This window comes from Spermophilus citellus, assembly GCF_964194105.1.
Source record: "Spermophilus citellus genome assembly, chromosome: 7".
Lineage (NCBI taxonomy): Eukaryota > Metazoa > Chordata > Mammalia > Rodentia > Sciuridae > Spermophilus > Spermophilus citellus.
This window is the reverse complement of record NC_138188.1, coordinates 97,304,250-97,317,728: the sequence shown is the minus strand read 5'-3', so window position 1 is coordinate 97,317,728 and position 13,479 is coordinate 97,304,250. Positions and strand designations below refer to the sequence as shown.

Genomic DNA, 13,479 nt, shown 5'->3' with positions numbered 1-13,479 from the left:
AGTATTTATATCTATAGGAAGTGATTCAGAAAGCTCCCTTCACCTTCTTGCTATAACTGAAGGCTGAATACCCCCTGAATCATCATCATCATCATCATCATCATCATCATCATCATCATCATCATTATCTTTCCCTTATAAGTTGTTGTGTGTTTCTCACCTGCACACTGGTATTATTGAGTCTGCAGTTGAGGTAGGTAATCTCTCTGCACCTCAAAGTCATTTCTAGATCATTCTTTCTCTTACTCCAGAAGAGCCCAGTTTTAAAATTCATGCTTTCAGGTTATACCATCTGCTACAATCTAGACTGTGGTTATCTCTAGAATCCTAAATTATACTCTCCATTTTGCAGCAATTTTGGCTCCTGTCTCTCTTGAACTGTCTCCAACATTTCCCCATCATTACTCTTAGTGATGTCAATATCCATTCAGTTGATACTTACACTCTGGCTTTTAGTTCCTGAACCTTCTCTCCTTTAATGAGTATGTCTCCCACTCTACTTCAGTCACCTACTTCCGTGGATATATAAATAAACACTATACAATCCCAATTTCGAGACCCTTGCTATTCCTCAAATGTGCCTAGCGTGCTCCCCTGTTTAGACTCAGTTCTATCACTATACATCAGACTGCTGTTTTAGTATTCTATTTAAATGTTTCCACTCTTCCCAGATTATACAATCTTTTATTCCTGTTAAATTGATTTCCCCAGAATGCCCAGTCCATTATTATCCCTCCAGACTATTGGCTATTCAACACTGGACAATAAAAAATAATAGATGTTTAGATGTACCAGAATCAAAATCCATGACAGTACAATCATAGGACTCATAAATTTTACACTCTCCCCATAAGCCAGGCACAGTGGTGTAGGCTTGTAATTCTAGTGACTCAGAAGGCTGAGGCAGCAGGATTGCAAGTTCAAAGCCAGCATCAGCAACTTTGCAAGGCCCTTAGGCAGTGTAATGAGACCCTGCCTTAAAAATTAAAAAAAATAATAATAATAGTTATTGATGTGGCTCAGTGGTTAAGCATCCCTGGGTTCACTCATAGTAAAAAAAAAAAAAAAAAGAAAGAAAGAAAGAAAAAGAAAAGAAAAAGCATATGTTCAACTTGTTTCTAGGACCCAGGCTAAGGCTAAGGAGGGCTTCCTTCCTGAACTTGCCAGGTTGCCCAGCTCCACTGGTATGACTGCTCTGCTTATTACATGATCACTAAGTACTATATCATATTATCATGACGTCTTATCAGAGTTTATTTAATTTTTTTTCTTGTAAATTTGTATTCTTCACGTGCCCTACAGTTTACTTCATTATATATTTGGAATTTGCTGAGAGAACTGATAGTGTTTTTGTCAGGCACACACAGTATTTGAGGTGATGGATATGTTAACTAGCTTGTCTGTGGTGATGATTTCTTTGATGTTTTGAGGTTTGTATTCATGTAAATATCAAATAATAGAACTTAAAAATACACAACTTGTATTTTTCAATTATCCCCCATAAAATTAGCAGGAAAAAAAGATTCACATCTCTGAACACCAGCTAGATTTTACAGGATGACTCAGTTCTATCACTATATACATCAGACTCTGGTGTTTTAGTATTCTATTTAAATGTAAATGAGTTTAGCTTTCCTAAAAGAAATGAAAGATTTTACAATCAGTATTTTCAAGTTGCATCAGTGATGATGTCTCCATGTTTGAGTTTCATCACACAGCATGACTACAATCTGAATACTTCTTTCAGATACAGTGAAATAAGAAATACACTAATTTACACACACACATTGGTTAGAATTGCTTCAGAATCTTTTGTTTTCTTACCTTAGTGCCCTTTCTTTGTAGTTCAACTTTAAGCCTTATTGTGTGCTGACACATGTCATATTCATCTTTATTTGATAATGAATGGCATAATAACTCATATTGGTAAACTTTGTAAAAAATTTGTTAGCTTAATTATAATTAACTATATCTTAATTTTTTCTGAAAATGCAGATTCTGGAATTGCATATCTTTTGTTGCTTTTCTTATGGTGTTTACTTTTCTTGGAGTTTTAATTCCTGCACATACATATTTATATATATCATTTTCTGATATATATTATTCATTAAATATCTACTTCACACTGATTGTTTTAAGGTAAGAATGCTATTTGAATTTTTCCATTTATAGGAAACAGAATAAGTCTTAAGAGTATTTTTAAAATATTAATAATTTTCATACCTTATATTGAACAACTGACTCAAAATTTTCAGAGTTATCAACAAATTAATGCTCAGTAGTTTTCTCAGTTAAATACTTCATAAAATTTCTGAAAATTAGAAGGAAAAAAATTTTCATAATCTGTTAAGATTATTGAGACAACCACTATTAATATTTGGCGTCCATTGTTATTTTTCCTATGAAGTTTCAAGAAGTTAAGCACCTATCATAAATAGAAATCTGTGTTTTTGCTTAAAAGATAAAGCAATTTCTATGAGTTAGAATTGAAAATACCTTTTTAAAAATTGTAAGGAAACACTCTTGTAAATGACTTTTCTCCTCAAATAATTTTTGTAGCCCCCTTTTTTTGCAATTTCAAAGGGCAGACCAGACTGCCCATGCAGTTGATGCAGAGTAGCAAAACTTACTGTAATTGGAATCTCAGCTCCTCACTCAAATTGCTAACATTCCACTTTCATCTAGCAATGTTAGTTGGGTTGCTGACATCAACTCAGCTAGAGCTATGTAAGTGGAAATTGGCCCCCAATTTTTTTATCAGACAAAATTAGTGTCAAAGGTAGGAATGCTATGAAACTGAAAGAAGAAATAGAAAATTAACTAATCTTGGACAGATTTAGCAATGCTCAAATCTAGGAATAAAAAGAAAGGAAGGACATTTTCTTCTCATTGCTTATTTATTGAATTTGTTTTATTTCTTATTGGGATATAGAATATAGCTAAAAAAATCTCCAATTTTTATTTCCACCTGAGAAAACACCACTCAAGAGTGATGTGAAATGACCCTACCACTTGTTCAGTAGAATGAAACAAAGAGAATAATGTCATTCTCTGGGCATGTCTTTCTATGGGATACTTTTGCCCTCTTTGGATTGCATGCCAACCGTGTGTAAAAGATGGCTCAGTTGTTTCAGAGTTAGCCTCTCCATGGGGAATAGAATGGAATAAAATAGAGTGAGATGGTAAGAAATTTCTATGACAAGAATAACTTTTTAAAAAACTGTTTTATCTTTCAGACTTCTGGTTTTTATAATGATGAGTCCCATTTTGTCTCGACTTGGTCATGGGTTTAGCTGGCGCTGGGCATTCATAATGGTCTGGAGTGAAATGAAAGGGACACCAAACATAAGCATGGCCCTTCTGGTTGCCTACTCAAACTTTTCTGTTGGAACAGAAAGGGAAAAATCTCAAGTAAAGAAAGATTCAGTTTCTTTTTTGAATATTTTATAAAAAAGTGTTGCCGTGTTTTCAAACTATGGTTTTGGAGTAAAATAGCTCAACCCTACTTGCGCTGTAGCTATCATGGCAAGATTGGAGAGAAATTGGCAGGCTTCCTGTTCTCTTCTCCATACCAGTTTATGTATTCCTCAGTTCCTTTAGAAGCCTTAAAAATGGGTGCATTATGAAGATTCAAGGAATTAAATCTTATAAATCATTTAAAATAGTGCTTGGTATAAAATATCCAATGTTTTAAATTTTCTTTACTCCTTAATATTCACTCAGAAGAGGCAGAAATTTACTTAAAGTTACTTAAAGCCTAAGCTTACTTAAAATTAATTACTTAAAGCTCTATTGCTTTCTCTAACTTTATAAGGTCACTTGTAGTAATGCTGGTGGGGGGCAAGCATTTTAATTATTAGGCATAGTATATCTCTAAGGTAGTATCCACAGATTGTCCAACAGTTCTTCCTCCACAGCATTTCAAGGCAAGATAATTGCAAAGAGTTCTGTGGGAAATTTTAATATATCTGCCATTTTCATTGTGCATGCATAAGTTTTATATAAATCCCAAGTGTAAAGGGAAGCATGCAAATGTAATCTTTACACGGCTAATTAAATAATAGCTCAAATATTTAAAAATACTAACTCTTTTAACTGTTTTTGAAACCAAATGATCTAATTTTAGATGATCTCCCTCCTCTTTTCAATCTATTTTCACCTGCCTGAATAATCAAAATTAACTTGACCAGTGTAATGGTGAACACTGCATATGCATCTGGGTTCTAAAATTTTTAGTTTGGCTGGGATTTTCTGTGTGGCTATCAAAAAGTTTCTTTTTTCTCACCTAAAGGTCCGTTTCCTCATTCTAAAACAGCTAATAATACCAGTGATTTGCTGGTAAGTGTTTAGCAAGTATGTTCGTGTGGGGGCAGAAGTCATAATTTTTAGTATTCACTAAATTTCCGTTTTGTATTCATTCCCATCAACAGAATACAAATCTGCCCATAAGCTTCCTGAATATTCAATGATTAGCTCTCATGAGCTGGTAAGAATAAAATCTAGCACACCATTATCTCAAAGGGTTTCTATGAGAAATAAAAATTATATGTAAAATTCTTAGGACATTATCAGATAATAAACATATATCAAATATGAGCAATGATGATTATAGGAGTTTATTTATAATAATAAAAAAAACTGAAAACAATTCAGAGATCCTTCAGCTGGTAAATGTTCCAATATACTGTTGTGGATCTGTACCATGGAATGCTACTTAGCAATGAAAAAACAAATTATTCATACAAATTATTGACACCTTTTGAATCTCCAGAGAATTATGCTGAGTAAAAAAAGCTCATCTCAGAAAGGACATTATTAGCTGATTCAAATTATATAATATTCATTAATGTCAAAATTATAGAAGCATGAAATAGGAATAAGAATAATGAAACATTTGTATTAATTATCCATGGATATATGACAAATGTTTAGCTGCTTCAAAGAAGAAACATTTATTATCTTGATTTTTGTGAGTCAAAAAGATTGGTAAGATTCAATCCTTGCAGGCAGCTGGACTATAAAGAGCCTTGAAGCCGGCCACAGTTCCTTGTCACTGGGATATCTCCATAGCTCAGTTCACAATTAAGTAGCTGACTTCCCTCAGAATGAGCAAACAAGAAAGCTAGAAAGAACACTTACTCACAGTTCTGATTTGGGTTTCATTCTCAAACATGAATGAAGTATGCTCAGGAAGACAGAGAATCTCCAGAGTGGTTTCATCATGCTTGACATACAAATTTCTTACCTGCCATGAGTATCTATTAGCATCATACAACCTAGCTTAATTTACATTGGAAAATGCAGAATATATTATAGTAAACTATCCTGAATACTCATTTTGTATATTTCTTTTGAATTCTAGGTACTATTTCATGGAGTGTTGGTATGCTTAATTAATCTCATTATCAATAGATTTATTTTGCCGATGGCAGTCACTAAACTAGGTAAGCACTCCTATTTACTATTCTTAGTGAAGAGAAAAATATTCTAAATATGCTAATGAAATATGCTAACAATAAAAAGTCCATGTAAAGATTAATCAAAGATTTCTAGCTGAAGATAAAATTAAATTTCTATGTAAAGTTATATTGATGGTTCAGGCCAATAAGATTGTTTATTTAAAAGGATTAGTGGTTTACATTAGTCTAATGTATCTAAATCAATAGTATAATTCTAATTATTCAATAACTTTACAAGCCTCCTAGATGACTGGTACTACTCTGACTGGTAGTATTGCAATCTGAAGTCAGAAAAGATTTCTGAACCGAAAGATTCTATGTTAAAGTAAAGAGAAACGGTAAATAAGTCAAATAATATCAGAGTCATCTGTGAATCAAAATAAACCAAAAAAAAAGTATTAAATAAAATAGAGAACATAGCAGATGCTAAATTCCTGAGGAAGCTAGAAACTGGGTGTGTTTAAGAACAGAAAAACGTTTGAGGTATTGGATCTTAGAGAATAATGCAGATAATTCCTCACATATGTTTAACTGGCTTATGTGATTATGGAAGCTAAGTGCCGTATCTGCAGCCTGAATGCCTGGGAACCAAAAGAGTGAATGGGGTAAGTTTCAGCCTGAGTTCAAAGGCAGGAGGACACCAATGTCCCAGCTCCAAGACCATGAGGCAGATAGAGAAAGTATAATTCTCCTTTGTTCTGTCTTTATTTCATTCAAGCCTCCAACATATTGAATGAGTCTCAGTTACATTGGAGAGTCTACCATTTTAAATGTTATTCTCATCCACAAGCATCCTTACAGACATACCTAGAACATTGTTTAACCAAATATGTAGGCACCCTGTGGTCCAAAACCAAATATGTAGGCACCCTGTGGTCCAAGCAAGTTAACACAAAAATTGAATCATCTGTTCTTCTGTTTCCTCATCAAACGGAAAAAAAGGACTCACCTGAAAAGATGGTCAAGATAACAAAACAAAACAAAACAAAAATTTAATACATGCAAAGAGCTGAGGCATATTTTCCAGCATAAAGTAAGCACCCAATAAGCATTAGCTCTTATTGTTGTTATTGTATCTTCACTTTTTGTAAGGAGTGTGAATGTTAAAAAAAATTGTTAGCATTCCTATTATTAAACAATTTATAATGAATCTTTATTTAATGTCTAAAAACCTTTATTGATAATAAGAACAAAAGTAAGCTCTATAATCTATCAAAATGATGGTGTTCTTATTTATGAAATGTGCTCTTTTCATTGAAGGTCTTCGAGATGTCACATCAACAAAATATAAATCAGTTTATTATACATTTCAACATTTTCAAGAGCTAACCAAATCTATAGCATCTGCACTCAAATTTGACAAAGATCTTGCTAATGCTGATTGGAACATGGTTGAGAAGGCAATTGTACTTCAAAATCCATATGCAGTAAGCATGTAATATCTTTCTATTCTCACAAACTAGATATGATTGTCATTTAGTACAAATCATGTCGTAAATACTAATTCATGATTTTGCATATTTGTAATAAACAGAGAAGTTTTATTGGTTATTCCTTGTTTACCATAAGAGAAAGGAGGGAATCTTGAAAAATTAAGTGATCACTGTGGGACAAATAAGTCAAAAGCCCTTTGAATATTCAGAAAATATATATTGTAAGTTCAAAAGAGGGAACAGCATATTGCATTCCTCTGCAGAGGCAGAGGAGGAGGTCCAAGTTGTAAGTTGGTACAAAGTGGGTGTGTCCTGCCTCTTTTATAGATCTTAGATTTCCTTTGTTCTCAAGCCTGCTCCTCCCGCATATCTTGCCTACATGATCTAAAAGGTGGGCCAAAAGGTATAGTGATCCAAAGGCAGGAAAGAAACTGCCCAGGGGTGCTGGCAGGAAGCTAGCAGCCCAGAGGGTATTCATTAACAACTCTTTTGTAGTAGGAACAGTTCCTTGGACACAGGTAACCTTGGCAACAGGTGACCAGGAAGGGAAGTGTCCTGAATATATTAGCATTTTATTTCTTTTTATTTACAACCAGCCCCCATCTTCCCAAACCTACCTGATCATTCATTACCTACACTGACTGTCCTTTTGCCCCCCCCCCAACCCCCACCTCATGGTTGTCAAACTATAACTGAAGCAGAATCGTTGTAGCAATCGCTGCCTGCCTCTCCCAGTTCTGATTTGCTGAGTCTCAGTGGTTTGAGAAAGTGCATTTCTAACAATTCCCAAGTGCTGCTGTTGTCACAAGGGGACCCCATGGAACTACTGGCTTAAAGTATGATCATTCATGTGATAACTTTTGTAAACTTAATAATGCCATGTAAAAGTAAATATATGATATTACTCCTTCCCCTAAATCTGGCAAATATTTTACCTCCAGCATTATTGAGCAAACGGTGAGGACTTTTGAGCAAATGATGAGCATAAGAACATTTTTCTGTATCTTCCAGATTTTCTATCATTTTTTTTAAACCAAACTAGTGGGAGGATTGTTTGGGGTTTATGCTAAACAATGCATTCATATTCATGTATTTTTTGTTGCTTTTTAATTTTTTTGTGTGTTTTATTTAGTTAAAACAAGGAGAAACAACAGAACATCAGAAGGTGGTATGTCCAGACTGTAACAAGGAAATAAATGAGACCCTTAACATTGAAGCAGTAAAGCTGGCCAACAGGCGCCTCCTGTCAGCACAAATTGTGAGTACTCTATCATACTCATTTATTGACATTTAGGGCCTAAAGTTATACTGAAAGCCCTCTCTCTTGCTAAAAAGCAAAGAGAAGTTCAGCATTTTCTTAGAAATTTGCTTGACAAAGAAAAGGAAAAGAGGGAGGGAGGGAGAAACTGGGAAGAAGGAAATCTACTCAAAATTAGTTTAAGTAAAAGGTAATTTATTATGAAGATTTGTAAATTTCACAGATACCAGTGGGCTAAACTTCAGGTGTGTTAGACCATCAGTTCCTTGTCACTGCCTTATCTAGTTCCAATTCAATTTTTCTTGGAAGGATGCCACCAAGTCCTCTAAAAAATGCAGGTAGAGGGTATCCTATCTTCATCCAAATCTGGCATAAAAGTTATAGACATTCTGTACTAGTAGAATATAAGACTCAGACGTTGCTATTCAACTACCCGTCAGGATCTTGACTTTTTGCTGCCACCCATCATCTCAAATATTCATGTTGGGCTTTCCTGTTGTACATAGAGCTATCAAGCTTTTATCAGCTATTCTAGCCACATGGGGATCTAAGAACTGTACTCACTCAGTCTAACCTGGGAAACAGGGGATCTGTTAGACATGACTGTTCTGTCCTCAGCAATAGTCCTGGTAGGAAACTTGTCTGAAAATCACTTTTAGGGGGGACCTAAATGACTTCATTAAGCATTTGATGCAGTTTCATGAAGAATGAAACTTATGGGTTGGGGTTGGGGCTCAGTGGTAGAGCATTTGCCTAGCACGTGTGAGGTCCTGGGTTCGATCCTCAGCACCACATAAAAATAAATAAATAAAATAAAGGTATTGTGTCCAACTTCAACTAAATAATAAATATTTTAAAAAAAAGACTGAAGCTTATGCCCACATAGTTTTACTCCTCCAACAAGTTTTCCATTTGTACCAAATTAGGTATTGCTGCTAGCTAGGCAATAGTTTCCTACCACACAGCTTCACAAGGGGAAAAGTCACCTTTCTTGTTCTACCCTCTCTTCTAAATCCAATGCTGCAGGGGGCATGACTCTTTGAGGTGAGTGGACAAAAGCCATTCATTCATCAGGTTTCCCTGGGAAACCACCTCTGAGCAGCTTCTAAAACAGACAAAGGGCTGGGCTGTTTGAATACACCAAGCCAGCAGGAATGAGAGGGAAAAATTGTCAGTGGGAAGGAAACAATGGAACAGGCTAGACAAGCAACCAGACCAGAATTCCAAAATAGAAAAGGATTTAGAAACAAGGGAGTAGGGCTAGTTCTGACATAACACTGGGTGAGTTTGACTAACCCTTCATGTGTGGCTTCCTTAATTGAAAATAATTGCTCCCTTTTCTTAGGAAAGCAGAAAGGGAAGTTTGCAAAAACTTCCTCCATAACTGCAAAAAAAAAGTGATAGAATAATGAAAAAGTTCATGCAATCTGCTATATAATTTAGGAAGTAGAAATCACTACTCTGTTTTTTGTTTTGTTTTTTACAAGTCAAAACATTTGTAGTGAGATAGAAAAGAAATCCTTAGGAGAATATGAACATCACATCATGAAAAAAAAAAATCAACCACTAATTACATAATCTTTACCTGCCCAAATATGCTATTCATACTAAATATTACCCTCAAAATCTGTAAAGGTGACTCTTTTCAGACCACTTCTCAAAATGTTCACGGTTGGCCTTTCCCTTTGTGTAAGGAGCCATCACCCATTTCTCACTATCAGATCATCCCTGAAAGCCCACACCTCGGCCTTTATCTCACTTCACCTTGGACTTGAACTGGTTCACTGTGTTCTCCTCTACAAATCTGCTACTCAGATTTGTAGAGACATCCATTTTGATCTCTCCCATTTCTCATTTGACTTTTCTCCAAATATTTACCTTTACTTCTCCACATAATATAATTGCTAGCTAATTTTCCTAATAACCCTTCTAGTCAAACTCATGACCAAAGGCTCTGCCACTACTACAATCAATTTCCCACCCCATCTTACTGTCACACATATTTTGTGCATATGTAGCATATGTATACATACACAGAATTTTTCCAATCTTAAAAGTATGTCATTTTGTTTACTGTTATCTTTGTACATGAAGTTATTGAATTTTACCTTTTAGTAGAAGTCATTTACTTCCAAGGTAAATCTGATAGTGAACCAGGGCAGAATTCCAAAGGTATGATCTGTCATTAAACTGTTCACCTTTAATGAATAGCATAATGTGTAGCACAAAATTAGTGTTAAGTTAACGTTTGCTCAATTGATTAGTGGTGATTATGAGAACAAACAGATTGTCTGTTTTGCCATCTCAATTTTGCTCTGCTTTGCCATCTCTCTTGACACTTTAATTTTCTCTCCTTGCCTGCTTTCCTTCCTTCCTTTTTTTCTTTTGTATAGAGATGTTTGTTTTATTCTAACTATCATGCTGATTAGTTATACCTTTTGTTTCTTTTGGTAAACCAATTTAAAATATATCTAACTTTATCTTAGAACATGTTATAAACATTAATACTTATGTATCTATACCTTTTAATTAAAATGCCAACTACAGCTCTTCGAATAGATATATTTTCCCATTTCCTTTTTCTCAATATTGCTATGACTTTATTTTTTAAAAGGCAAAAAGAAACAATGTCCTGGGCACTGCACCAGTGGCCAAGAATACAAAGATAAATTTCATTCCGTGTTCTAAAACAACTTTGCTACTCCTCTTTTAATTTTAACTTTTATATTTTATAATTTTTATTCTAACAATCATGCTCATTAGTTATTTTATAAACAAGTCTTTAATAGATGTACTTTCTTAAGCATTATATTCTTCAACATTCAATTTGATATTATTTTATAATTGTACTGATTATTTGTAACAACATTTCCAATTGAGAATATTTAAAAATTTATGTTTTAATGGTTTGGCTCATGCTTTTGGCCTAACATTGGAGAAAAAGCAATTTGATTAGTAAGTGTCTAAAGATGATTTAGATCTGAAACTATGAGAGTTGCATCTAACTGATGATATGTTCATATAAAGATAATGCAGTAATAAGTATGAAATCAATAAATTAATAGTTATGAAATTAAATATAGCCTCTTTTCCTGCTTGAATGGTTGTAAAATTTTTTCCATGTCACTTAAAAAATTTATGAGGTCTTTAAATCACTTCCTGATTTCTTTTTTTTTTAAGAGAGAGTGAGAGAGGAGAGAGAGAGAGAGAGAGAGAGAGAGAGAGAGAGAATTTTTAATATTTATTTTTTAGTTATCGGCGGACACAACATCTTTGTTTGTATGTGGTGCTGAGGATCGAACCCGGGCCGCACGCATGCCAGGCAAGCGCACTACCACTTGAGCCACATCCCCAGCCCTACTTCCTGATTTCTTTCTTTCTTTTTTTTTTGGGGGGGGGGTGTGTACCAGGGATTGAACTCAGGGACACTCAACCACTGAGCCACATCCCCCGCCCTATTTTGTATTTTATTAGAGACAGGGTCTCCCAGAGTTGCTCAGCGCCTCGCTAAATTGCTGAGACTGGCTTTGAACTCTTGATCCTCCTGCCTCTGCCTCCTGAGTTGCTGGGATTACAGGTGTGTGCCACCACGCCCAGCTCAGATTTTTTAGTCATTTCCAAAAAATATAATATTCAAGAAGCATCAAAACAAATGCAGAAGGACTTCATTTCAAGTCTTGCTATTGTCATTAGTTCGATGTGTACCTCAGGACTACTCCTTTTAGTCTTTATTCTCGAAATTATGGAACAGGAGACTTTGACCAGCCTCTTTGGTTCTTTCCTCTTCTGATAGTCTGCGTTTTCTGCAATAAACACTCCATGTGTCTTTTTGATTTCTTTTCTCAAATGTATTATTTATACTGTTACATCTCTGATTGGTGGCTCTGTACGCTACGTCTTAACCAGGAATCCCTAGTTTTCAAAGCTGAATCTCTCCCCTCTGCCTTCTAAATCCTCAGCTTACTTTGTGAGGTTTTAACTCATCTTCCTTCTAGAGGCATTTTTACATTTATCTTCTTTTGCTGATTTGGTTTCTGCAATCTCAATTGTAATAATAGAAATTCATCTATAACAGTTTTCAGAGCTTTGAATCTCAGCCACTTTTTGTTAACTGGGAGAATATCTTCTCTATTAATATATGTTAGGAAAAAAGCATAGCATGACAGAAAAAAAGTGGTACAGAAGAGGTGGCATATCAACTCTTAGAAGAACATGTAGGGTAAACACTCCAACATAAGGCTATAGGCAATGACTATAGGATTCCTAAATTTCATGAAATAATACCAAGAATTCATAAATGGGATGGCAACAAATTAAAAAGCTTCTGCACAACAAAGGAAACAATTAAGAATGTGAAGAAGGAACCTACAGAATGGGAGAAAAATCTTTTGCTAGCTACTCTTCTAACAGAGGATTAATATGCAGAACATGTAAAAAAACTAAAAAAAAACATCAAGAAACAAATTACCCAATTAATAAATGGGCAAATAAACTAAACAGACAATTCTCAAAAGAAGAAATACAAATGGCCAACAATATATATTTCAAAATGTTCAATATCTTTAGCAATTAATGAAATGCAAATCAAAACTACACTGAGATTTCATCTCATCTCAGTCATAATGACAGTCTTCAGAATACAAAAAATAATAAAAATGAGAGGATATGGAGAAAAAGGAACACTTTTACACTGCTGAAGAGATTGTAAATTAGTACAACCACTATCAAATCAGACAACTAGGAATAGAAGCACCATATGACCCAGATATATCACATCTCAGTATTTATCTGATATAATTAAAGTCATCATGCTATAGTGATACATGCATATGGTGTGTTTATGGAAGTTTAATTCACAATAGTCAAACTATGTAACCAGGCTAAGTGTCCATCGATGGATTAATGCAACACATTCACACAATAAAGTTTTATTCAACTATATGAATGGGGTATTTTTCCTATTTTCTGTTTTAGTGGTTTCATCACTGATGTATAGGAATGCGTTTGAATAATAGGTGTCGGTTTTATATCCTGCTACTTCACTGAATTTATTTATTCTAGAAGTTTTCTGGTGAAATTTTTTGGACCTTCTAGATATAGAATTATGTCATCATCAAATAATGATAGTTTTTCTTTACCTATTTGTATCCCTTTAATTTCTTTCTTCTAAGTGCTCTGGCTAGATTTACAAGGATAATATTAAATAGAATCGGTGAAAGAGGAACTTCTTGTCTTGTTCCAGTTTTTAGAGGGAATGATTTCAATTTTTCTCCATTTAAAATGATGCTTGTCTTGGGTTTAGCATATATAGCTTTTATGATGCTGAGGA

At 34.5% G+C, this 13,479-nt stretch overlaps 1 protein-coding gene across 1 annotated transcript in view; it reads left to right on the top strand.

Annotated features, from left to right (window-relative positions):
- Positions 1–13,479, top strand: part of SLC9C1 (solute carrier family 9 member C1) — a gene marked incomplete at both ends in the record, with an annotated part of 65,588 nt that overhangs the window by 21,045 nt on the left and 31,064 nt on the right. The window contains 5 exons of the mRNA XM_081301959.1: positions 1,996–2,139; positions 3,237–3,411; positions 5,363–5,444; positions 6,720–6,886; positions 8,025–8,150. Of these exons, the coding sequence (XP_081158085.1) occupies positions 1,996–2,139; positions 3,237–3,411; positions 5,363–5,444; positions 6,720–6,886; positions 8,025–8,150 (694 nt within the window). The remainder of the gene's footprint in view (positions 1–1,995; positions 2,140–3,236; positions 3,412–5,362; positions 5,445–6,719; positions 6,887–8,024; positions 8,151–13,479) is intronic.